The 25,308-nt window shown below is 44.3% G+C and overlaps 1 protein-coding gene across 1 annotated transcript in view; it reads left to right on the top strand.

The window, feature by feature from the left end:
• The window catches only part of NMT1 (N-myristoyltransferase 1), a 1,232,576-nt gene that overhangs the window by 404,577 nt on the left and 802,691 nt on the right, over positions 1-25,308 (top strand). Inside the window, exon 3 of the mRNA XM_044055120.1 lies at positions 16,368-16,512. Within this exon, the coding sequence (XP_043911055.1) occupies positions 16,368-16,512 (145 nt within the window). The remainder of the gene's footprint in view (positions 1-16,367; positions 16,513-25,308) is intronic.

Raw genomic sequence — 25,308 nt, 5'->3', positions numbered from 1 at the left:
GACAACATGTCTGTTGTTTGGTACATAGGGGGGAACCAGGTCCTACCCTCTATGCCGAGAAGCCATGAGGGTGTGGGAATGGGCGATTTCCACCAACCGCTTTCTGATCGCAAAGCACATTCCGGGGCGGGCCAACATTCTGGCGGACAAACTCAGTCGCACCATTCTTTCCCCTTACAAGTGGTCTCTCAATCCACTAGTAGCGAAGCAGATATTTGCAAAGTGGGGGCTACCCTGCTGCGATCTCTTTGCCTCTCCCTCAAATACGAAATGCGACAGCTTCTTCGCTCTGATTCCCCCACCAGGGGAAGCCCCCAGAGACGCTCTGGTGCATGTTTGGCCGCCCGGTCTACTTTATGCCTATCCTCCTCTACCCCTGATGCTAAAGCTCTTACAGAAAGCCTCGCGGTTGGGGAGCAGAATGATCCTCATTGCCCCATTCTGGCCTCGGCAAACTTGGTTCCCTTACCTGTGGTCTCACCTAGTGAATCCTCCCTGGATTCTGGATCCCAGCCTGGATCTGATCTCCCACCCATCGGGCTTACCGACCCCGAATCTGGACAACCTGAAGCTGACAGCTTGGTTGCTCCAGTTCCACTCTTAGTCAGGACTCCCGGCATCTCTTCACCAGTCAAAGCCATTCTGGTGGCAGCGCATAAACCTTCCACCAGGAAAGTGTACCGCAGTAAATGGAAACGCTTTTCCATCTGGGCGGAACATCATAATCTGGATCCCTTCACTGCCCCTTTACCGTCCGTACTGGATTTTCTAACCAGTCTCTTTCAGCAAAGAGCTAGTTGTTCGACAGTCAAGGTTCAGTTGGCAGCCATCTCCCATTACCATGTGGGACATGAGACAGGTCCTTTGATGTCGGCTAAATTGTGCAAAACCTTTCTCAAGGGTACCTTTCTACTCAGGCCCCCTATCAAAGAAGCCGTACCCCCTTGGGATCTTTCTCTAGTCCTTCAAGCCTTGACTGCTCCTCCCTTTGAACCAGCCGTGTCGGTCGATCTTAAATATGTGTCCTGGAAAACAGCATTCCTGGTAGCCATCACTTCAGCGAAAAGAGTTTCGGAACTTCAAGCCCTTTCTGTAAAGCCCCCTTACTTGGTCTTTCATCCGGACAGAGTGTACCTCAGGACCAATCCCTCCTTTCTACCCTAGGTGGCATCAGCAGTTAATATCAATCAGTCCATCAACCTACCGGTTTTCTTTCCTAAGTATCAAAATAAAGGAGAGTATAAGCTGCATTCTTTGGATGTACACGGGCAGCTACGTTTCTATATTCATAGGACTGCTGGTCACAGACAATCCAATCAGCTGTTCATCTCCTTTACCAAATTCAGTTTAGGTAAAGCCGTTTCAAAGGTCACCTTGTCTCGCTGGATTTCCCAATGTATTCTTCTAGCTTATCAAGCTTCTGGGAGGCCTGCACCTGTGGGAGTCCGCGCACATTCCATTTGCTCCATCTCTACTTCTGCTGTCTTTAAATCTAGAGTTCCATTGGATGATATTTGCTCGGCAGCCACTTGGGCCTCATCTCATACTTTCATCAATCACTACAAGCTGGACGTAATTTCTAGAGGGAGAGCATCCTTTGGCTCCGCAGTGCTCCGGAACATCCTTCCATGATGGCCATCCCAAGATTCAGGTAGCTGGGGACTCTGTCCCACAGGTTGCTGACAAATGAAGTCCCTACTTCAGATTAAGAAGTTATGTACTCGCCATAACTTTCCATCTGAGTAGGTGACTTCATTTGTCTGCAACCATCCCCCCCTCCTTCCCCCTGGCCTTCCGAACTTGGTCCTGTTATATTGTTCTATCTTTTGTTCCTTTGGAACACCTTCTCAGGTATCCATAGAAGGGCAAACTTGATCTGAGGTCATTGGGGGTTAGCGAGGGATAATGGGTGAGGGGAGGAGCTAGGAGCTCAGATCCAAAGCTATGTTACAAGTTGCCGGCTCGGATCTGATATCTGATCCAAGACCCACAGGTTGCAGACAAATGAAGTCACCTACTCAGATGGAACGTTATGGTGAGTACATAACTTCTTCTTTGTGTTACTGAAGGCTGGTTTGGGGGGGTTCCTGAATAGTCTTTAGGATAGTGTGTGTGTGTGTGTGTGGGGGGGCAAACGTTTAAACAGCTGAGTGAGTAGAAAGTTAGCATGTTTCACAGGTATCCATTTTTTTTCCCATTTCAATAACCAGAGTACAAATCATGCCCTCATTTTTCCAGCTTATTTTCCTCAAATACAGGAGGGACTTTGTAGTTGTAAACAATCTTCTGCTACTAGTGAAAAGAGTTTATAGCTGAGGTGATGCATTCTTGATGGAGGTAGGTAGGTTTGGCATAATGGGTAAGCTCTTCACCTGGTAGACACAAAGTAGAGTTTTATTCTGTCTTGGAGTTATTAGCTAGAGTTAAAGTATGCCTTCAGGACAGTTAACCTAGTTTTCACCTGTGAACCTGTAAGGCAAACAGACATCCAAGTAGTAAAGGAAGTACTACTCATTTCACAAGCTTAACTGCAGCAAAAGTTCATAGTTATTGCCATCAAGACATACTGCTGAGGACTGCAAATGTTGATGCTGCTACCGAAGTTCTAAGCAAAACGTATAACTGCAAACTTAAACAAATGAGAAATAAATAGCACACACTGTTTAATTTTATAGAGACGTAGTGATAGCACACTGGGTTTGTTTAATTTTATAGAGACGTAGTGATTGCACACTGTGTTTAATTTTATAGAGACGTAGTGATTGCACACTGTGTTTAATTTTATAGAGACGTAGTGATTGCACACTGTGTTTAATTTTATAGAGACGTAGTGATTGCACACTGTGTTTAATTTTATAGAGACGTAGTGATTGCACACTGTGTTTAATTTTATAGAGACGTAGTGATAGCACACTGTGTTTAATTTTATAGAGACATAGTGTTAGCACACTGTGTTTGTTTAATTTTAGAGACGTAGCGGTAGCACACTGTGTTTAATTTTATAGAGACGTAGTAATAGCACACTGTGTTGTTTGTTTAATTTTATAGAGACGTTGTGTGATTGAGGATTAATCATCTCTCATGCCTGTTTTCCAGAATAGTCGTATCCTGAGATAGACCTGCTGAATCGACTGTAAGTCAAGAGAGTTGACATATGCTGGTAGGATGGCTGTATTTAAAAAAAGGATCAAATTAGCTGCTTTTCTTTTAGCAAAGGCAGAGAAATAAAAAACTGTAATGAACCATACTGTGACTGCTTCTTTGGCAAGTAGTATTAAGTTATGTTGTACTATAATTGGTAAATCATTTGCAGTCCTGGTTTAGGCCCAGTCAGCTACAGCCATCACTAAATCTGCTGCTTGTTTCAAGGGGATGTTCGTGTTTCACTGTTGCAGCCATTACATTTGGGTAATCTGCTGGCAGGTTGCCCTCAGTCAGCCTGATTAATCAAGTCTTGGGTCCTGCATCGGTTGCTGTCCCTTCTTCCATGACGTCAGGTCGTCAGGGGTATAAAACATGCAGCCGAAGCCATTACATCAGTCTTTCTTGCCGCGCGGTGCCCGAAGCAGAAGCAGTTCACAAGAGTCGGTCGGCCGACTCCTGAAATTTTCGTTTTTGAGTTTCAGAACCAAAGTCTTCAACTAAAAAGCTAAGTACCCCGTTGGGGAAACTTTTTCTTGCTCCTTACCGATGTCAGTAAAAGTTAATAATTGCATTACTTGTGGGAAGCAAATACCTCATAAGGATTTTCATTTGTATTGTATTCCTTGCCTAGGCCCTGGCAACAACGTACCTTCTGTGCTAAATTTAATCAACGCACTATTAAACGTCGGTATATTTTTGCTTCTAAATATTTTGGCTCACGATTTAACTATCTAGAAATGTCGTCTGTTAGCTATCCGACTACCGGAATACCTAAAAAACGCAGAGAAAAAGACAGAGAAAGAACGTCGAGGTTCAAAACTGATTATGGCGCTTCTCCTAAGCCAGTCTCTAATTCGCCGGTACTCAGTGAGGCACTTTTGCAGCCCCTGATACCTGCTACTTTTGATTCGCAGGCCTCTACTGAGACCCATTCGGAGTCTGGTATGCCGCAAGATGCTTCAAGTATTGAACCGGCAGATGTCTCTACCTTAGATGGGTGGTCCGGAGCCGATGTGCAGGCACCGGCTTCTGAGGGTGTTTTCAGGCCTACAGATTTGTATATTAAACCAAAGCCATCTTCAAAATTAAGGCCAAAATCTACATCTAGGTCTAAAAAAACCGACACTTGGGCCACGTGTGCAGGCCCCTATGCCTAAAAAACAAATGATCAAAATGGCTGAAGATTTAATTACTCCGATCAGGGGTAGCCAACCCCCCCCCCCCTTCTAAGAGGCCTAGGCAAGACATTGATTATGAATCTTCTGAACAGGATTCTATTTCTTCTGACTCTTCTAATGAACAGGATTTGTCTGTACCTACTTATGAGGACTCTAATGCAGAAGACTCCATTCCTTCTGCTTCACCCCCTGAGGATTTTTCTTTTGGGGAAACTTTACATACCTTAAGGGAACATTTCCACTGGGAAAGTCAGGATTTCTCTGAATCTAAAAAGAGCCTTAGGGATTTTCTTCTTCTTCTTCAGCATAGGCCTTTGGCTATACCTCCTGTTCTAGACATTGTTGTTGATGTTTTTTCAGAATCTAGTATGGCTCCTGATTCTCTGCCTCCGGCTCCTTGTAAGCCAGACAGATACTACAGGGTTCCTGACTCCCACAAATTCCTTTTCAAAAATCCTATTGCAGATCCTGAAACCATTTCTCAGGGCATTAAGGCCTCTACGGCTAAAAATCCTACCCCTTTTGATAGAGATTCCAGGGCGCTGGATAGATGGGGTAAGAATGTTTACACTTCTGCAACCTTGGCAATCAGGGCTTTAAACTGTCAATTTCATATGCTTAAATATCAAGAGCATATTATGAGACTACTTAAAAAGAAAATGATGTTAATTTCTGACTGTGTAGAAAATAAAGATGTACAGGATTTATTGCATTCAGCTGAACAAGTTGGAAAACATACTTTGCAATGTAGTTTTGATTCTTTGGAGGCCTTCTTGCAGGGCTGCTGTAACTGGGTCTGTGCTAAGAAGGCATGCGTCGCTCAAAGAGCAAACTCTGCCTGATCATGTTAAAGCAAAATTGTTGGATGCTCCTTTACAACAGGGCCGTCTCTTTGGTAATAAGGCTGAAGAAGTTTAAAAAAAGATGGATAAATCTATGCAAACTGTGAAAGATTTCTTACAAGTGCAACCTCCAAGATTTAGTAGGCACTGGCCTACTAAGAACTGGTCCTTTCCAGTTCCTCCTTCAGGAGCCACTCAAGTCAAACTCAGACATTCCAAAGGCTCCAGGTTTCAGTCACGAGGAACTTTTAGAACAAAACAATGGGGTGCCTCCTCCTCCAAATCTGGAAACAACAAAGCACCCCCCTATGGTAAACAGTCTCAATGACTTCCCTTTGCACTTACCAAACACTTCTCTTTTAGCTGCCCCTTTGGGGGAAAAACTGGCTCTTCATGCAAGAAACTGGCAACTTATAACCCAGGACAAATGGGTTTTAAAGATAGTATCCCAGGGATACATATTTAATTTCCACATGTTGCCAATCCCAAACGGATGGCCAGACCTGCCCCCAAATCAGTGGGCAGAGGCCCAGAAACAAATACTGTCCCTCATGAATATGGGGGCTATTCAGCCAGTACCAGAAGAGGAAAAAGGACAAGGTTTCTATTCAAGACTTTTCCTGGTACCCAGAAAAGACAAATCATGGTGTCCAATTCTGGACTTATCTACTGTAAACACATTTCTGGGCATTCCAAAATTCAAGATGCTGACTCTTCAACAGTTGCTTCCTATGCTAGGCAAAGATGCCTGGTTGGTAACTCTAGACTTAAGAGGCTTACCTGCATATCCCCAATCAGGGAATCTTGCAGAAGATACCTCTGCTTCAAAGCAGGCTACTAGCATTACCAGTTCTCTGCACTGCCCTTTGGCTTATCTACTACGCCCGGGGTTTTCACAAAGTGCCTGGCTCCAATAATTGAATTTTGCAGGCAAAGAAATATTCAGATATATCCATACCTGGACGATTGTCTAATTCAGGCAGAAAACAAGGACATTCTTCTAAAACATCTGGCGTTTGTAAAAAGGGTTCTAACTTGTCTAGGGTACACCATAAACAAAAAGAAATCACAACTGGTACACTCTCAAAATATTACATTCCTGAGTGCAAGCTTGAATACAACTGCCCAAATGACTTACCTTACGCCAGAAAAGCAAATTCATTTGGTAACACTTCAAACAGATGGCCACAAAAACCCTGCTATCTGCAAGACAAATTCTGCAAGCCTTTGGGGTACATGGCCTCCAGCATTCTTCTAATTCCATGTGCAATTCCATTTGCAAGACTGCATATGAGGAAACTTCAGTGGTACTTAAAAAGTTTATGGAGTCAACATTGTTACAGCCTGGAAACAATAATTCCCATCATACCTTGCCTGCAACTAGAGTTCCTATGGTGGGCAGAGGCCTGCCACCAAAACAATGGACTGCCATTCACTCCACCCCCTGCTGCCCAAACCCTAACTACAGACTCATCAGACAATGCTTGGGGGACTCATCTGGTAGGGAAGTGCATTCAGGGCAAATGGAGCCCAAGTCAAATGCACCTTCATATCAATCAGAAAGAGATACTAGCTGTACAGAATGCACTGACAGCCTTCAAGGGCTACCTTCATCCAGGACAATTAATGATAAAGACGGACAATACCACAGTTATGTGGTACATAAACAAGCAGAGGGATACACACTCCTACCCCCTTTGCAGACTAGCCATGGCATTGTTGAACGTGGCCTTAACCTGTCAAATAGAATTGCAAGCTCAATTCCTGCCAGGAAAGCTGAATACTCTGGCAGACGAACTAAGCAGAAATCTCATGGACCCACAGGAATGGAAACTGGAACCATGGATTTTCAACATGTTGACACGCAAATGGGGGAGTCCAGACATGGATCTTTTTGCCTCACCCCAGAACTATCAGTTGGACAAATTCTGCACAAGAACTCATCACAAAAAATCCTGGAAAGTGGATGCTCTATCAGTCTATGCCTTTCCCCCTCTGCCTCTGCTCTCCAAAGTTCAACTAAAAGTCAAACAGGACAAACCAAAAATTATTTTGATTGCTCCAGACTGGCCTCGCCAACACTGGTACCCACTGCTGCGCAATGTGTCACACCTTCCACCGTGGCACCTGCCTCAGACACCTTACTTACTGTCTTAGCAGAACAACCATATTCTGCACACTCAGCTCCAAACTTTGAATCTTGCAGCGTGGCTCATCACCTAAATTCGCCCTTAGCATCCCTCAGCAAACCTGTGACTGATGTCATTTTGGAGGCAAGAAGGCCTAGTACTCGAAAATCTTATGCTGACAAATGGAAAAGATTCTGTGCCTAGAATCAATTACAAGGGATAAGCACAGCAGTGCCCAATATTCCTCAGATTTTACAATACTTAACTGATATGCTTCACAAGGGCCTGTTCTTTTTCTTCCATAAAAATCCATGCCTCAGCCATTTCCGCTCATTACAACACAGAACCTCCCCTCTTCTCTCATCCTCTGCTAAAGCAGTATCTCAGGGGGGGCCAAAAACTTAAGAACACCCAGGAGAGCTCCAACCCCTGCCTGGGACCTCAATTTTGTATTGGAAAAACTCACTGTTCCTCCTTTCGAGCCAGCTGCTACTGCAGACTTAAAATTTCTCTCCTGGAAAACAGTTTTCCTTTTAGCAGTCACTTCAGCTAGAAGGATTTCCGAATTACAGGCTCTTATGGCAGTGGAGCCTTGTATTATTTTTCATGCGGACAGGGTCTCTCTCAGGACCAGTCCATCCTTCATGCCTAAGGTGGTATCCAGTGTGGCTTTAATCAGACCATTTATCTGCCAACTTTCTTTCCCAATTCACAGAACAAGGGGGAACGGATTCTGCATTCATTGACAACTTAGATTTTACTTAAACAGGACAAAATCTATAAGAAAATCTGAACAACTACTGGTGGCATTTGCTGCAGGGGCAGAGGGAAAGGCTATTTCAAAGCAGACTATTTCCAAATGGATAAGTAATTGTATCCGATGTTCATCGTGATACCCTGCTGCAGTCATCATACTTGGGTTATCCTGCCGTCGGGCGGTCCCGCAGTCGGCCCGAGTTCCGAAGTCTTGGTCCGGCGTCAGTTGCTGTCTCTTCTTCCCTGACGTCAGTGCGCCAGGGGTATATAAGAGGCATCCAACGCCATTTTCTTCCATCTTTCTTGCTGCGCGGTGCCCAAAGCAGAAGCAGTTCGCAAGTGCCGGTCGGCCGACACCTGAGATTTTTGATTCGAATTTCAGTCCGAAGTCTTCAATAAAGCTAAGTAGCCCATTGGGGAACCTTTGCTTGCCTCAGTCCGATGTCAGAAAAAGTTAACAATTGCATTTCTTGTGGGAAGCAAATGCCTCATAAGGACTTCCATTCTTATTGTATTCCTTGCCTAGGCCCAGACCACGACGTCACAGGTTGTTGGTTTTGTGCTAGGTTTAATAAACGAACTATCAAATGCCGTTTTGACTTCGCTCGAGATTACTTTGGTGGGAAATTTAATTATATCATGTCGTCGGAGCAGTCGACGACCGGCATGCATAAAAAACGCAAGGATAAGGACAGGCATGCTAGGAACAAGCCAGACTCCGAGGCCTCTGCTGGGCCTGTCGCCGGTTCTCCGGTTTTCAGTGAGGCGCCTACGTAGCCCCTGACGACTGCAGAATTGGAACCCCAGACAGCTGCGGATTCTCAAGCGGAGTGTACTAGGCAGACGCAGCCATCCTTATTAGGCCCTTCCGACACCGGAGCAGGAGGAGACCCCAGTGCAATGGAAACACCTTCGGTTGCAGAAGGTGTCTTCAGACCGACTACACTCACCATTAAATCTTATGCTAAGCTTAAAACTCCTTTAAAACCAAAAAATACTGTACATCAGTCTGCAGTTCAGGCCCCATGCCTAAGAAACAGATGCTTAAGATGGCTGAAGATTTGATTACCCTAATCAGGGGTTCCCATCCCCCTCCAGATAAAAGACCAAGACAAGAGGAGGATTATGCTTCCTCTGACCAGGTTTCTATTTCCTCAGATTCTTCTGAGGAACAGGATTACACTATTCCCCCTTATGAGGACTCTGATGCTGAAGACTCTATTCCCTCAGTATGTCCCCCTGAAGACTACTCCTTTGGGGAAACTTTACATACCATGAGGGAACATTTCCACTGGGAAGGCCAGGACTACTCTGATTCTAAGAAAAGGCTCCGAGAGTTCCTTTTACTACCCCAGCACAGACCACTTGCTATCCCTCCAGTTTTAGATATTGTGGATGATGTTTACTTGGGAGTCTAGTCTAAATCCAGACTCTCTACCTCCTGCTCCAGCCAAACCAGACAGATACTACAGAGTACCTGATTCACACAAATTCCTTTATAAAAGCCCTGTGGCTGACCCAGAAACAATTTCCCAGGGTCCCAAGGGGGCTAAAGCTTCTATGGCTAAAAATCCTGTGCCCTCTGAAAGGGATTCCAGAGCCCTAGATAGATGGGGAAATAAAATATACACCTCAGCAACTCTGGCTATGAGAGCATTAAATTGTCAGTTTCACATGCTAAAATATCAGCAATTCCTAATGTCTCAATTAAAACAAAAAATGAGCACACATACCGAACAGTCTGAATTCAAGGAAATGCAGGATCTGTTGCATGCAGCTGAACAGGTGGGCAAACATACTTTACAATGTGGATTTGATTCATTGGAAGCTTCCTGTAGAGCAGCTGTTACTGGGTCTGTCATACGTAGACATGCTTGGTTAAAAGAACAAACCCTACCTGATCATGTTAAAGCAAAATTATTGGATGCACCTTTACAGCAGGATGTATTATTTGGTGTCAAAGCAGAAGACTTTTTAAAGAAAATGGAGGATAAGGCAAAGTCTATGCAGACGGTGAAGGATTTTTTACAGGTACAACCTCCTCGTTTCAGCAGAAATTGGCCAACAAAAAACTGGTCCTTTCCAGCTTCTGACAGATCACAGAGGAGCAAATACAGACGCCCAAGGGGCAGAGGCCAGTCACAAGGCCCTTACAAACCTCGCCAATGGGGTACTGCTACCCAGAAAGGAGGAGAAGACAGGCCCCAAGCTAGCAGAAGACAAACACAATGACTCAATCCTCAAACTACCAAGCAAATCTCTCCTGGCAGCTCCCTTGGCAGGAAAATTTGCATTTTTTGCAGACAACTGGCACATCATCACAAAAGACAAATGTGGGTCCTAAACATTGTCTCACAGGGATACAGATTCCACATTCATACCTTGCCAAGGATAAAAGGAATGCCAAACCTGCCACCAAATCAATGAGCAGAGGCACAAAAACAAATTACAGCTCTCATGGACATGAGAGCCATTCAACAGGTACCTACACAGGAGCAAGGACAAGGATTTTACTCAAGACTCTTTCTAGTCCCAAGAAAAAACAAAGCATGGCGACCCATTCTGGATCTTTCAATTCTGAACACCTATCTGCAAGTACCAAAATTCAAGATGCTAACACTACAGCAGCTTCTTCCCATGCTGGGCAAGAATGCTTGGCTAGTAATGTTGGACCTCAAGGAGGCATACCTGCATGTCCCTATCAGACAAAATTGCAGAAGATACCTCCTCTTCATTGCAGGTTCAATGCATTATCAATTCTCTGCACTGCCTTTGGCTTATCTACTGCGCCCAAGGTCTTCACAAAATGCCTGGCACCAGTAATTGCATACTGCAGACAAAGAGGAATTCAAATATACCCATACCTGGACGACTGCCTTATTCAAGCAGAAAGCAAGGACATTCTTTTAAAGCATCTGGCATTTGTCAAACACCTTCTAAGTTGCCTAGGGTACACAGTAAACGAAAAGAAATCAAAACTAGTGCCCTCACAAAACATAATATTCCTGGGTGCCAGCTTGAATACAACGGCCCAGATGGCTTATCTCACGCCAGACAAGCAACAACAGCTGACTCGATATTTCAAAATAATGGCAACAAAGACCCAACTCCCTGCAAGAAAAATTCTGCAGGCCTTGGGATTCATGGCACCTTGCATACTACTAGTACCATTTGCAAAACTGCATATGAGGAAATTACAATGGTACCTGAAAAGCGTATGGACTCAGCACAGCCACAGCTTGGAAACAATGATACCACTCATTCCCTGCCTTCAACAGGAGTTTCTATGGTGGTCACAGGCATGTCACCTCAACAAGGGTCAGCCTTTCACCTTACCCACAGCCAGGCAAACTGTGACAACAGATGCATCGGACTATGCCTGGGGAGCACACATGGCAGGACAGTGCATTCAGGGCAAATGGACTACAGATCAAAGGCATCTGCATATCAATCAAAAAGAAATGCTAGCAGTACAGCATGCCCTAACAGCTTTCAAGGACCTCTTACACCCAGGACAACTAATAATAAAGACGGACAATACCACAGTAATGTGGTACATAAACAAGCAAGGGGGCACACATTCCTACCCTTTATGCAGGCAAGCCAATGACCTTGTGGAACACAGCACTGTCTTACCAGGTTCAATTACAAGCACAATTCCTGCCAGGAAAGAAAAACACATTGGCAGACGACCTAAGCAGAAACATCATGGATCCACACGAGTGGAAACTAGATCCACACGTATTTGCAATGAAAGCTCAAAAATGGGGGCGCCCAGACATAGATCTGTTTGCCAGCCCCCAAAACTACCAACTTCAAAAATTTTGCACAAGGACATTCCATCCACAAGCTTGGAAAGTGGATACCCTCTCATTCAGTTGGAAAACATCAACAGTGTATGCCTTTCCTCCACTGCCTCTTCTAGCAAAGGTACTGCTGAAAATCAGATTAGAGAGGCCACAAATGGTACTCATTGCACCAGACTGGCCACGCCAGCATTGGTATCCAATTCTAAGGAACATGGCCCACGGCCCACCATGGATTTTACCACAAATCCCTCACCTGCTCACCCAGTGAGACTATCAGATTCTACACAGCCAGCTCAAAACTTTAAACCTGGCTGCATGGCAAATTACCTAAACAACCAGCCAACACCTCTTTCCAAAGCTTTTATGGATATCATTCTGGAGGCCAGGAGACCCAGCACCAGGAAAACCTATTCAGACAAATGGAAAAGATTTTGTGCCTGGAACAAGGCTAAAGGCCAAAATCCCCTGGATCCAAACATTCCTCAGATTCTACAATATTTAACTGAGATGTTGCACAAAGGACTTTCCTTTTCATCTACTAAGATCCACGCCTCAGCAATTTCAGCTCATTACAACATGGATCCTCCTTTATTCTCACATCCACTCCTAAGACAGTACCTCAGAGGGGCTAAGAACATAAGACTGTCCAGGAGAGCACCAACACCTACTTGGGATCTCAACTTTGTTCTGGAAAAGCTTACACTGCCGCCCTTTGAACCAGCTTTTTCAGCTGATTTAAAATTTCTTTCATGGAAAACTACCCTGGTACTAGCAATAACCTCAGCTAGAAGAGTCTCAGAGCTACAGGCACTAATGGCAGTGGAGCCTTTCCTCATTTTTCATCAAGACAGAGTCTCTATACGAACTAACCCTTCCTTTATGCCAAAGGTGGTATCCAGTGTGGCCCTAAACCAAACCATTCATTTGCCCACCTTCTTCCCAAATCCCCAGAACAAAGGAGAAAGACTCTTGCACTGTTTGGACATTCACAGACAATTACGTTACTACTTGGATAAAACTAAGGTTTTCAGAAAATCTGACCAACTCTTTGTAGCCTATGCTGCAGGATCACAAGGAAAAGCTATCTCAAAACAGACCATTTCTAAATGGATAGGGCATTGCATACGTTTCTGCTACACGCATCATGGGAAACCGGTACATGCTAACATTAGGTCCCACTCCACCAGGGCTACAGCTACATCAGCAGCCTTTCTCAGGGGAGTGCCAACCAAGGATATTCTGGAAGCTGCAACTTGGAGTTCATTGCACACCTTCACCAAACACCATCACTTACCTCTATATTCCAAGACTAGAGCTGGTGTTGCCACTGCAGTTCTGCAGGGCCTACTAGCTTCTTCTAACCCTGCACCCATCCTCAGCTTTGGGATTCAACCCAAGTGTGATGACTGCAGCAGGGTAACACGATGAACATAGTACAGTTTTGTACCTACCATAAATGTAGATGTTCGAGTGTTCACCCTGCTGCAGTCCAGGTTACCCTCCCTCCATCCCCTCTGAACTAGCTGAACTTATCTATACCACTCTATACTATACAACCTCTGTGGTGTATTTGCTTGTGCCTGAAGGTATTGTTTTATTTTTATATAGCTATATATATATATATATATATATATATATATATATATATATATATATATACATACATCTGGGGCAAGAAAAACTGAAGAAAATGGCGTTGGATGCCTCTTGTATACCTCTGGCGCACTGACGTCAGGGAAGAAGCGACAGCAACCGATGCCGGACCAAGACTTTGGAACTCGGGCCGACTGCGGGACCGCCTGACGTCAGGATAACCCAAGTGTGATGACTGCAGCAGGGTGAACACTCTAACATCTACATTTATGGTAGGTATAAAACTGTACTTTTCTGCCATATGCACCATGGTAAAACTATTCCCCAGGGGATCAGATCTCATTTCACCAGGTCTGCATCTACTTCTATAGCCTTTCTCAGAGGTGTTCCTACCAGAGACATTTTAGAAGCTGCTACCTCTAGCTCAGTTCATACGTTCAGCAAACATTACCATTTACCTTTCTTCTCTAAATGTACAGCTGGTTTTGCCTCTGCTGTCCTGCAGGTCTTTATAGCTGGTCCTAATGCTGTATAAATCCATCTTCCCAACCATAGCTTTAGGAATCTACCCAAATGTAATGACTGCAACAGTGAAACACGAAGAACATAGTACAGTTGTGTACACTTACCATAAATATAGATGTTCGAGTGTATTCACTGTTGCAGTCTTGGTTACCCTCCCTCCAACCCCCTGTTTTCCTCTTACTATACCTCTACTTTCCTTTACTATGCTTAAAAGTTTTTTTGGTGTATTTGCTTTTGTTTGGAGGTATATTTTTGTGATTTTTAATTTACTTAAAAATTTGCCTCCCCATTTGGGGGGCAACTGACATCTAGGGCAAGGAAAATGGATGTAATGGCATCAGGTCCATGTTTTATACCCCTGATGACCTGACGTCATGGAAGAAGGGATAGCAACCAATGCTGGACCCAAGACTTTGTTAATCAGGCCAACTGAGGGCAATCTGCCAGCAGATTACCCAAATGTAATGACTGCAACAGTGAATACACTCTAACATCTACATTTATGGTAAGTGTACACAACTGTACTTTTTCTGCTATACATATGTTTGGTGCTGTGACATGGGGCCCGTTTCCAAGAGTTGTTCTCAGTGTAAGTTACCACCTACACTAAGAGCAACTCTCTTGGAATCTGGCCTGTTATGTTGTATGTCTAATGTCCAACTTTTCTTGCCTATGCCTTTGAAAATAGGCCAGGATTTTCTGGACTTCTTTCATGTCCCAGTTCCATATCCTGTTTTTGTAAAGATTTGCCATCAAATGGTCGACAGTAACTTGTTCGACAGCCACCTCCTCGACCATGGTAAGAGGGACTGTCGGAATGTTGACGTTCATTTGTACGTCAGTTTAAAAGGACGTACACGGGTAGGGACTTTCAGCATGCATTTCAATGGGAGATTTCCACCTTAAGGTCGACAGAATTTGTTGACGTTGCTGCGTTGATCATACAACCTACTTCATATTAATGAGTCAACGTTATTTGTCGCAGAAATCACCGCTCGTGGATGTGATTTTCGTTCTTTTGATAGTAAACCTTTTGTAAACACTGTTCTGTAGACATGCATTGGCAAAGACCCTTCTGATATCCAGTGCATGTAAGATCAAGAAGTAACATGAGCACCTTCTGTAATTCCAATTGTTTATGGACCAAAATCAGAAGGGTATAAGCCCTTTACTCTTGCTCTGGTTATTGGGCAGATCATTTTCTGTTCAACTTGGTCCAGAAATCAGTGCCAAACAGCATGGGAAGACTCTACTCATGTTTTATGAGTGATACTTTTTTAATGCCATTAAATACAGTTGAGTGATGAGATTTGTAGACCCAATCAGAAAATGTAAATTTTTTTTTGAGGATTACGTCTTCTGCACCTGGCAGAAATGCATTTCTGAGGACTCTGTCAGTTTCAGTCGATGAAGATCTGGAGTTGCAAACAATACATATGTATCATAATTTTCCTTTGCCAGTACCCAGTTCCAGGCCTTTTTTTTAAATATGAAGTCTGATCATGTAAGCAGTTTATTTTGCTTATTGTTAGATTATTGAATCTGACCAGAGCTGACAGTAATGTCTCAGTTAAGGAGTCGTGACATCATTTTTATCTTACAGGTAACTGTCAAGAACCAAAGTTCTCCTGTTTAACAGATTGCCAGTTTGATTCTGTTTGGAGCTGTACCTTTAAAACAAGATGTTAGCACAGTAACCACTTGGCTGCAGTCAAGTGTTCCCTGCCTTTTTTAATTTTTTTTTTCTTTTTGCCTCAGTGTGTTCATATGTATTGCCAGCAACAGTAACAGGGAACAATGGCAGGTCCTTTTCCATTCATCTTGGTCTAGAAAGCAATGACAAGCAGCAGGGGAAGAATATACTCCTGTTTTATGAGCATTACTTCTTTAACATCATTGAATGGAGTTTGCTTTTGTCTATGAGGAGTGAGATTCCATGATGACTGACTGCATTCCCTTGAACAGAAAGGACTTGACTTATTTTATCTTGCTTTTTGCAGGCTGCAGTGCTACTGCCCATTGATGAGCATAATTAATGGACAACCTTTCTGCTTTACTTTCTCTAATTCTTGGATAGTCTTTCATTAACTCTAATTGTATTTGACTTTAGTGGCCTGATGGTGTGCCATAGTAATTGGATATTGTAGTTTCTTGGAATGCTTAGTCTAAATAGAAGATTGAAAGTGTATGCGGTTTAATCCAGCTGTGACATTTCTCCGCCCTCACAAATCTGTGTATTACAGAAGTCAAAGAATTGTAAGTTTGTAGAATTTCAACTTTTATCTTTTCTTGACATCCACTAAAAACATCTTATTCAAAATTTAACTGTTCAAGTGGTACAGTTTTCTACTATCTTTGCAATGAGCTTTTTTTTTCTGCTGTCTGTCCCAGGTGAACCCTTTGCCAGTTGAGAAGATCCAGGAAATCCAGAAGGCTATAGAACTGTTTTCAATAGGACAAGGGCCAGCAAAAACCATGGACGAGGCTAAAAAACGTAGTTACCAGTTCTGGGATACACAGCCAGTACCAAAACTAGGTAAATGATAACCAAAAAATAGTTATTTCTAAATGATATGTTATTGCTGTGTTATACTTAATAGAAAAAAGACAAAGAAAAATTGATATTTGATGACGTAATCTCTATAAAATTTAAAAGCTGATCTTGTAACTTGTGGAATATATGGACAAAAATAGTACCAGTGTGATAAGACCATCTGTCTTTCTCACTTACTTAATAGATACTGATATTTTTAAGGGTTGGTGATGAGGTGAGTTTTTTTCTTTAACAACATTCATTTCTTTGAGTATACAGTGGCTGGGAATGCTAGAAGGAAACTTTAGTATTTAAAAGATGTGGGATATGTCATAAAAGGCTCAGAGCTCTGATGTACTGCAGTCAAAGAATCCGGTACTACTTCCCTAGCAAGAATCTGAGGTCCCTCCATAATAACAAACCAGGGTTCCTTCTTCTCTTCAGAAGTGGGCATCTTATTAGTTGGTAAGGGTGTGCGATAGTGCTATACCATATCTGACAGGTTACACTAGAGAGATCAGCCAAGGAACCCGGACAGTCCGAGGACTCCTCAAAAGACACAGTGGAGATGACTGGGTAGGAGTTAAGAAGTGAAGCTTCAGACATGGATTTCCTTAAGCTTCTTTTCAGCAAATGAAGAGTGTCTGAGCAGGAAGTCTTAAGAACCCATCTAGTCCTGCCCAAGCTCCTTGAGTCTGATTTTCTGTGTAATTTTTTAAAGATAATCTCCTATGAAGGATCTTTGGGACTAATGACTAGCAAATAGAACAGTCTTTCTAATTGTGATTTGCTACAAGGCAAAAAAGACGAGTGATTTTCCCCTGTAAGGTATTTGCCTCACGCAATCACATTTTCCCCTCTTCGATGGCCTGAACAAAGCATTCTAGTCACAAATTAAAGAAAGACATGAAGGATCCCCAACTGGCATACTTGTCCGCCAAAGAAAGGAAGAGACCTGGTTTGTTAATCTGACAGCAGTTAAAATGAAAGTTCAGTGTTCAGGCTAGTTGCGAGAAAGATGTTCTTCGTGTTTCACTGCTGCAGTCCTAACCATTGGGTTATCCATGCTGTGGTAGCCCTCAGTTGGTCCAAATACCAGAGTCAAGGTTTTGTGCTTCGGCTTCTCTCGCTTGCTGGCTGACCTCAGATCTTCTGAGCTGTAAAGGAGAGCAGGCAACGCCATTACTTCAGTCTTTCTTGCCATTCAGCCCATAGCAGAAACATTTTGCAACAGCGCCAGCCAGCTGTTTCCAGATTTCGAACTTCAGATGAAAACGTCTAAAGCTAAGTAACCCGTTGGGGATCCTTCCTTTTTCTTGCACTAACCAATGTCTGAAAAAGTCAATAACTGTCTCGCCTGTGGAAACCAAATACACCGAGATTTCCATTCTTACTGTGTCACTTGCTTAGGCCCAGATCACGACGTGCCCCGCTGTTGGTTCTGTGCCCTCTTTAACGCTAGAACTATTAGTTGTAGAGCTCTGTTTGTAGCCACATATTTTTGTCTTCCAGCTCTGATTACCGATATGTCCGTCAGTCAGCAAACCGCAGATCTTCCGAAAAAACGTAAAGATAAGGATAGAGACAGACTGCATAAAGCCAAGCCTTCCGATGACACCACCACTAAAAGGGTCATCAGTTCTTTGGAATTCAGTAAGGCACTTTCGCAGCTCTTGATGCCCGACTCGATTACTTTGCAGGTCTCTAGTGAGACCCTTTCGGAGTCCTGTGTGCTGCAGAAAACTACATTGTCTAATGTGCCTTCGGCTGTCCCTGCCTCAGTTGGGTCCGGAACCGCTATGCAGGCACTGGCTTCCAAGGATACCACTCGCACTTTGGAATTAATTTCAAGGCCTTCACCCTCTCTTCTGACTAACACACCGACACACCGACAGCACCGAGGGATACTCTTCAGGCCAGACTTACAGCTGCTCCAAAGAAAACAGCAAAAAGTCTCCATTCCACTATTCCTCCCCCTCCTCAAACTAGAATGCTTAAAATGGCGGAGGATCTCATCACTTTCATCCGGGGTAATCAGGCCACACCAGACAAAAGGAGATGGGAACCTTTTCTAGACATCTGATCGAATTTAGTCTTAGAGGGATCTGGCTCCACTGTTTTTGAAGAGGAAAATCCTTTTACTGCCTATGAAGACTCAGATGCAGAAGAATCTATTCCTTCTGCATCACCTCCGGAGGACTTTTCCTTTGGGGAAACCCTCCACACCCTCGGGGAACCCTCCACACCCTCGGGGAACAATTCCAATGGGAATCACTGGATTTCCCTCATTCCAAGAAAACACTGAGAGTTTCTGGACCTACCCCAGCACAGGCCTCTGGCCATCCCTTGGAGGTGGTAGATGATGTTCACCAAGAATCCAGCCTTACCCCTGACACCCTTCCACCTGCCCCCAGAAAGCCTGACGGATACAACAGGGTACCGGACTCTCATAAATTCCTCTACAGAAATCCTATAGCAGATCCAGAGGCGATTACTCAAGGACTTAAGGGAGTTAAGACTACCTCTGCAAAGAATCCTTTTCCCTCAGACAAAGAATCCAGGGTCCTGGACAGATGTGCTAAAAAAGTATATACATCTGCACCTTTAACTATAAGGGCTCTCAACTCTCAGTTCCATATGTTAAAATATCAACAGCACAATTTGGAGCTTTTGAAACAGAAAATTTCTGCTTTTCCGGATTTTGTCAACAATAAAGAGATGGCAAAATTACTGCATTCTTCATCTCAGGTGGCAAAGCACTCCTTGCACTGTGGATTTGACACCCTAGAAGCTTCTAACAGGGCAGCAGTGACAGGATCTGTTATCAGAAGACATGCATGGCTGAAAAAAACAACCTCTCCCTGATCATGTCAAAGCTAAAATCATGGATGCACCTTTTGACAAAGGCCGCTTGTTCGGACAGAAAACCGAAGAGGTACTTAAAAAGATGGAAGACAAAGCAAAATCGATGCCGACTGTTAAAGATGTTCTTCAAGTACAACCTCCTCGGTTCAGCAAAAATTTTCCCTCTAAACACTGGTCCTTTCCTGCACCAAACAGGCAGCCACAAGGCAAAACCCGTAGGGACAGACCCATCAGGACTAAAACTCAGGGCCAGCAAACAACAAAAGAGTGGCCCCCCTCAAACACTAGAGCAGGGAGTTCAAAAGCAATCCTGTATGGAAAAAACTCTCAGTGACTACCTTTCCCATCTCTGCCTGCCTCCACCATACCAAAAGCTAGGAGGAAGGCTATCTCTATGCAGAGGAAATTGGAACTTTATAACAAAAGATCAATGGGTCTTAAAAATCATTGCTCAGGGGTACAAATTCAATTTCCAAGAGCTACCACCTCCAAGAGGGTACCCAGACCTACTTCCAAACCAGTGGGCAGAAGCACTAAAACAAGTGCAAAATCGAATATCACTAGAGGCAGTAGAACCTGTACCTCCAGAACAAGTTGCAAAAGGATTGTATTCCAGACTATTCCTTGTTCCCAGGAAAGAGGGGACTTGGCGTCCCATCCTGGACCTATCCTTTCTCGATACCTTCCTGGTATTCCTAAAATTCTAAATGCTTACCTTACAACAGCTTCTACCAATGCTGCCACACAAAGCTTAGATGGTCACCTTAGACCTAAAGGATGCTTACCTGCACATCCCAATAAGGGAATCATGCAGAAAATTCCTGCGCTTCAGAGCAGGATCACTACACTTTCAATTCTCTGCTTTGCCCTTTGGCTTATCAAGTGCTCCCAGGGTATTCACCAAATGTCTAGCTCCTGATATTGCCTTTTGCAGGCAAATCAGTGTACAGATTTACCCTTACCTGGATGACTGGTCTCATCCAGACAGACTGCAAGGAACTGCTCCTGCAGCACCTCTCATTTGTAAAAACCCTACTCACTTCTGTGGGGTTCACTATCAATGAAAGAAATCAAAGCAGACACCTACCAGGAAAATGATATTTCTGGAGCCTTACAGGACACAGAACAGCAAATGGCCTTTCTGTCCCCAGAAAAACAAAAGTGTCTTACTAAAATACTTCACTGCTCTGGCCTCCCAAACCCAGCTTTCTGCCACGAAGTTCTACAAGCTCTAGGGTACATGGCCTCATGCATCCTCGTGGTACCTCTGGCCAGACTACATATGAGGAAAATTCAGTGGTACCTAAAGAACCTATGGTGTCAACACTCTCAACCTCTGGACACCTCCCTGCCTTTGATTCCTTGTATAAGATCCAAGTTCCTTTGGTGGGCCCAGGCCTGTGCTCTGAACAAGGGACTTCCATTCACCCTCCGTCCATCAGATCAGACCATAACTACAGATGCTTCGGACATAGCCTGGGGCACCCACCTAGAAGGCAGATTGGCCCATGGTCTCTGAGACGCACAAATACTACCCTTGCAGATCAACCAAAAGGAAATGATATCAGTACAAAATGCTCTGGAATCCTTCAAACCCTACCTCAAACCAGGGGTTCTTCTCATAAAGACAGACAACACCACAGTCATGTGGTACATCAACAAAACAGGGAGGGACTCAATCTTACCGTCTGTGCAGACTAGCCATGAACCTGTGCCTCATCCATGGAACTACACCTTATAGCCCAATACATACCGGGCATCAACAATACCCTGGCAGACCACCTAAGCAGAAACCTGCTGGACCCACACAAATGGCAAATCCACAAAGACACTTTTCTGCAAATTACCCACACATGGGGGACCCCCCAGGTGGACCTCTTTGCCTATCATTTAAATCACCAAGTGCAGAAATTCTGCACCAGGGAGTACCATCACCTGGCCTGGAAGGTCGATGCCCTGACCTTCCCTTGGTTTTTCCTCCCTTATCTTGATTAGTACTTTTGGAATGAGAGGTAGAGGTGGGAATGCATACACAAAGAGGGTATTCCAAGAGCAATACTCATTTCCCCCAGATTGGCCCAGACAGCATTGGTACCCACTGCTGCTCATCCTATCTCATCAGCACCTTTGGCAGCAACCTCGGATGCCTCATCTACTATCCTGGGGGGGGGGGGGGGCTGCACCCAGACGTTCAGACGTTCAGACACTCAGCATTTCTTATTCTGCCAAAACCAACAAGAAATCTGTGCTAAGCAAGCAAGTTCTTGACATCACAGAATCCAGAAGGCCCAGTACCAGAAAATCTTAAATTCTACTCCTGGAGCCAGTCCAAGGGGGCAGACATACCGCTGCCGTCCATTCCTCTTATTCTAGATTATCTTGCTGAGCTTCTTAATAGTGGGCTCTCCTCTATAAAGATCCATGATCCATGCCTCTGCCATCGTGGCACATTTTGATACAGAACGACCATTGATGATCTTTGTGTTTCACTGTTGCAGTCATCACTTTTGGGTTATCTGCTTGCAGTAGCCCTCAGTTGGCCTGATTATCAAAGTCTTGCATCCTGCGTCGGTTGCTGTCTCATCTTGCTTGACGTCAGGTAGTCAGGGTTATAAAGCATGCAGCCGATGCCATTACATCAGTCTTTCTTGCCGTGCAGTGCCCGAAGCAGAAGCAGTTCGCAAGTGCCGGTCGCCAGACTCCTGAAATTTCCGTTTTCAAGTTTCAGAACCAAAGTCTTCAACTAAAGCTAAGTACCCCGTTGGGGAAACTTTTTCTTGCTCTAAACCGATGTCAGTAAAAGTCAATAATTGTATTTCTTGTGGAAAGCAAATACCTCATAAACATTTTCATTCGTACTGTGTTCCTTGCTAGGCCCTGACCACAACGTACCTCTATGTCGGTTTTGTGCCTTATTGAAACCACAAACTATTCGTCGTCAGTACATTTTCGCTTCTAAATATTTTGGTACTCAGTTCAGTTATCCAGATAGGTCCTCGGTAAGCCACCTGACTACCGACATTTCGAAAAAACGCAAAGATAAAGACAGAGACAGGCCGCCTAGGTCCAAAGCTGTCGACAGCGCTTATCCTAAGCTAGTCGCCAGTTCGTCTGTACTCAGTGAGGCACTTTCGCAGCCCCTGATACCTGTTGCTTCAAATTCGCAGGCCTCTACGGAGACCCATTCGGAGTCCGGTATGCCGCGAGATGCTTCAAATGTGGAACCTGTGGATGTCTCTACCTTGGATGGGTCCGGAGCCACTGTGCAGGCACAGGCTTCTGAGGGTGTATTCAGGCCTACTTGACTTGCATATTAAACCAACGCCATTTTCTTCTTCTAGGCTTAAAACTCGAAGCATGCCTAGGAAACAGATGCCCAGACCGCATGGTCAGGCCTCTATGCCTAAGAAACAAATAAGAATGGCTGAAGACCTTATTACTTTAATCAGGAAAAGCCAACCTTTCCCCTCTAAGAGATCTAGGACTGAATTTGCTTATGATACTTCTGACCAGGATTCTGAAATTTCTGTCACCTCTGATGACTAGGATTTACTCTGATCTACCTATGAGGATTCTGATGCAGAAGACTCTATTCCCTCTGCTTCACCCCCTGAGGATTTTTCATTTGGTGAAACCTTGCATACTCTTGGGGAACATTTTCACTGGGAAAGCCAGGATTACTCTGATTCTAAAAAAAAAGGCTTAGAGATTTTTTACTCCTGCCCCAACACAGGCCTGTAGCTGTCCCTCCTGTGCTGGACATTGTTGATGGTGCCTTTTCAGAATCTAGTTTGGCCCCTGATTCTTTACCTCCTGCTCCCAGAAATCCTGATAGGTATTACATGTTTCCTTAAGTTCCTTTTTAAAAATCCTACTGTGGACCCTGAGACCATTTCACAGGGACCCAAGGGCATTAAGGCTACTACTGCCAAAAATCCTACCCCCTCTGATAGGGATTCCAGGGCCCTGGGTAAATGGGGTAAGAAGGTTATACACCTCTGTAACCTTGGCCATCAGGACCTTAAATTGCCAGTTTCATATGTTAAAGTATCAGCAGCATATCATTGGATTGCTTAAACAGAAAATGATGTTGATTCCTGATTGTGCTGAAAATAAGGAATGTTCTTCGTCTTCCATTGCTGCAGTCCTGACTATTGGGGTATAGTCCGCGTCCAGTCGGCCCGAATACCAGAGTATAAGGCTGACGTCGGTCAGGGCGCATTAGACTGACGTCAGTACGTCAGGGTACTAATGCGCATGACCGACGTCATATCCTCAGTCTTTTTTGCCGCATGGTCCGATGCAGAAGCAGTTTTGCGAGTGCAGGTTGGCGTTCTGAAATATTTCGAAACCGAGTTTCAGACCGAAACAGAGTTGGCTAAGTACCCGTTGGGGAACATTTTGGTTTTCTTGCCTCAGTATTTTACGGATGTCAGAAAAAGTGAATAACTGTATTTCTTGTGGGAAACAGATACCTCATAGGGATTATCATACCTTGTGTATACCTTGTTTAGGGCCTGAGCACGGCGTTGTTGGTTGCCGCTCTTGTGCTAGGTTTAACAAACGCACTATTAAGAGGAGGTTAGACTGTGCCAGGTTAGTGTTTGGGAAGCGTTGCAATTATAAAATGCCGTCGGATGCTCCACGCGCTTCCTCCAAGAAGCGCAAGGATAAAACTGTGAAGCCTAGGGTTGAGGAACCGGCAGTCCCGGACGTCGGTTCTTCAGAAGGCTCAGTGGAGCCGGAGGTTTTGCCAGGAGTTTCCATGGAGTCCCAGGCAGAAACTATACTCTTACAGGATGTGCCTTCTCAGGAGGTAGGCCAGGCTGAGGGGGCTTCTCAGGTGACTGTTCTTCCCTCTCTTCCCAAGGTAGTTAGAGCCTCTCCTTCTGTTGCCAAAACTTCTTTAAGAGGTAGGCCTACTTCAGCTTCAGTGGGGGCTTCTCCTAGCATTTCGGGTTCTGTACCTAAGAAACATATGCTTAAAATGGCAGAAGATTTGATTACTATGATTAGGGGTTCTATGCCCCCGCCTGATAAGAGGCCTAGGGTGGAACCAGAGTTTGATAGTTTTGAACAGTGTTCAGAGGCTTCAGAATCTTCTGTGGAAGATATGCAGGAGTATCCCACTTATTCTGATTCTGATGTGGATGATTCCACTCCTACAGCTTCTCGCCTGAGGATTTCTCATTTTCAGAGACTTTGCATTCCATGAGGGAGCACTTTAAATGGGAAGGCCAGGATTACTCTGATTCAGGAAAAGGCTTAGGGAGTTCTTGTTTTACCCCACCAGAGGCCTTTAGCTTTTCCTCCTGTGTTGATTGTGGTGGAAGATGTTTATGTAGAGGCTTCCCTGAACCCTGATTCTTTGCCTCCTGCTCCTGTTAAGCCTGATAGATATTATAGGGTGCCCGAAGCTCATAAATATTTGTTTAAGAGTCCTAGGGCGGACCCAGAAACTATTTCTCAAGGGCCTAAGGGTGTAAAGGCTTCTGTGGTTAAAAATCCTGTTCCCACTGATAAAGAGGCAAGGGCTTTGGATAGGTGGGGAAAGAAAGTGTATACTTCTTCCACTCTAGCCATGAGAGCTTTGAATTGTCAGTTTCACATGCTAAAATATCAGAATTATCTCCTTTCACAATTGAAATCTAAGGTGGATGCTTTGGCGGAAGGTATTGAGTGTAAAGAGTTGCTGGATTTGGTTCATGTGTCTGAACAAGTGGGTAAGCATTCTTTGCAATGTGGTTTTGATGCTGTACAGGCCTCCTCGAGGGTGGCTGCTACCAGTTCTGTTCTTCGCAGGCATGCCTGGTTGAAGGATCAGAATTTAGCTGAGCATGTTAAGACAAGGATTTTGGATGCTCCTTTACAGTCTGATGTGTTGTTTGGATCGCCTGTGGAAGCAGTTTTAAAGAAAATGGAGGACAAAGCTAA

This window comes from Protopterus annectens, chromosome 13.part0, assembly GCF_019279795.1.
Source record: "Protopterus annectens isolate FY-2018-M chromosome 13.part0, PAN1.0, whole genome shotgun sequence".
Classification (NCBI taxonomy): domain Eukaryota; kingdom Metazoa; phylum Chordata; order Ceratodontiformes; family Protopteridae; genus Protopterus; species Protopterus annectens.
This window is presented reverse-complemented; position numbering and strand designations above follow the sequence as displayed.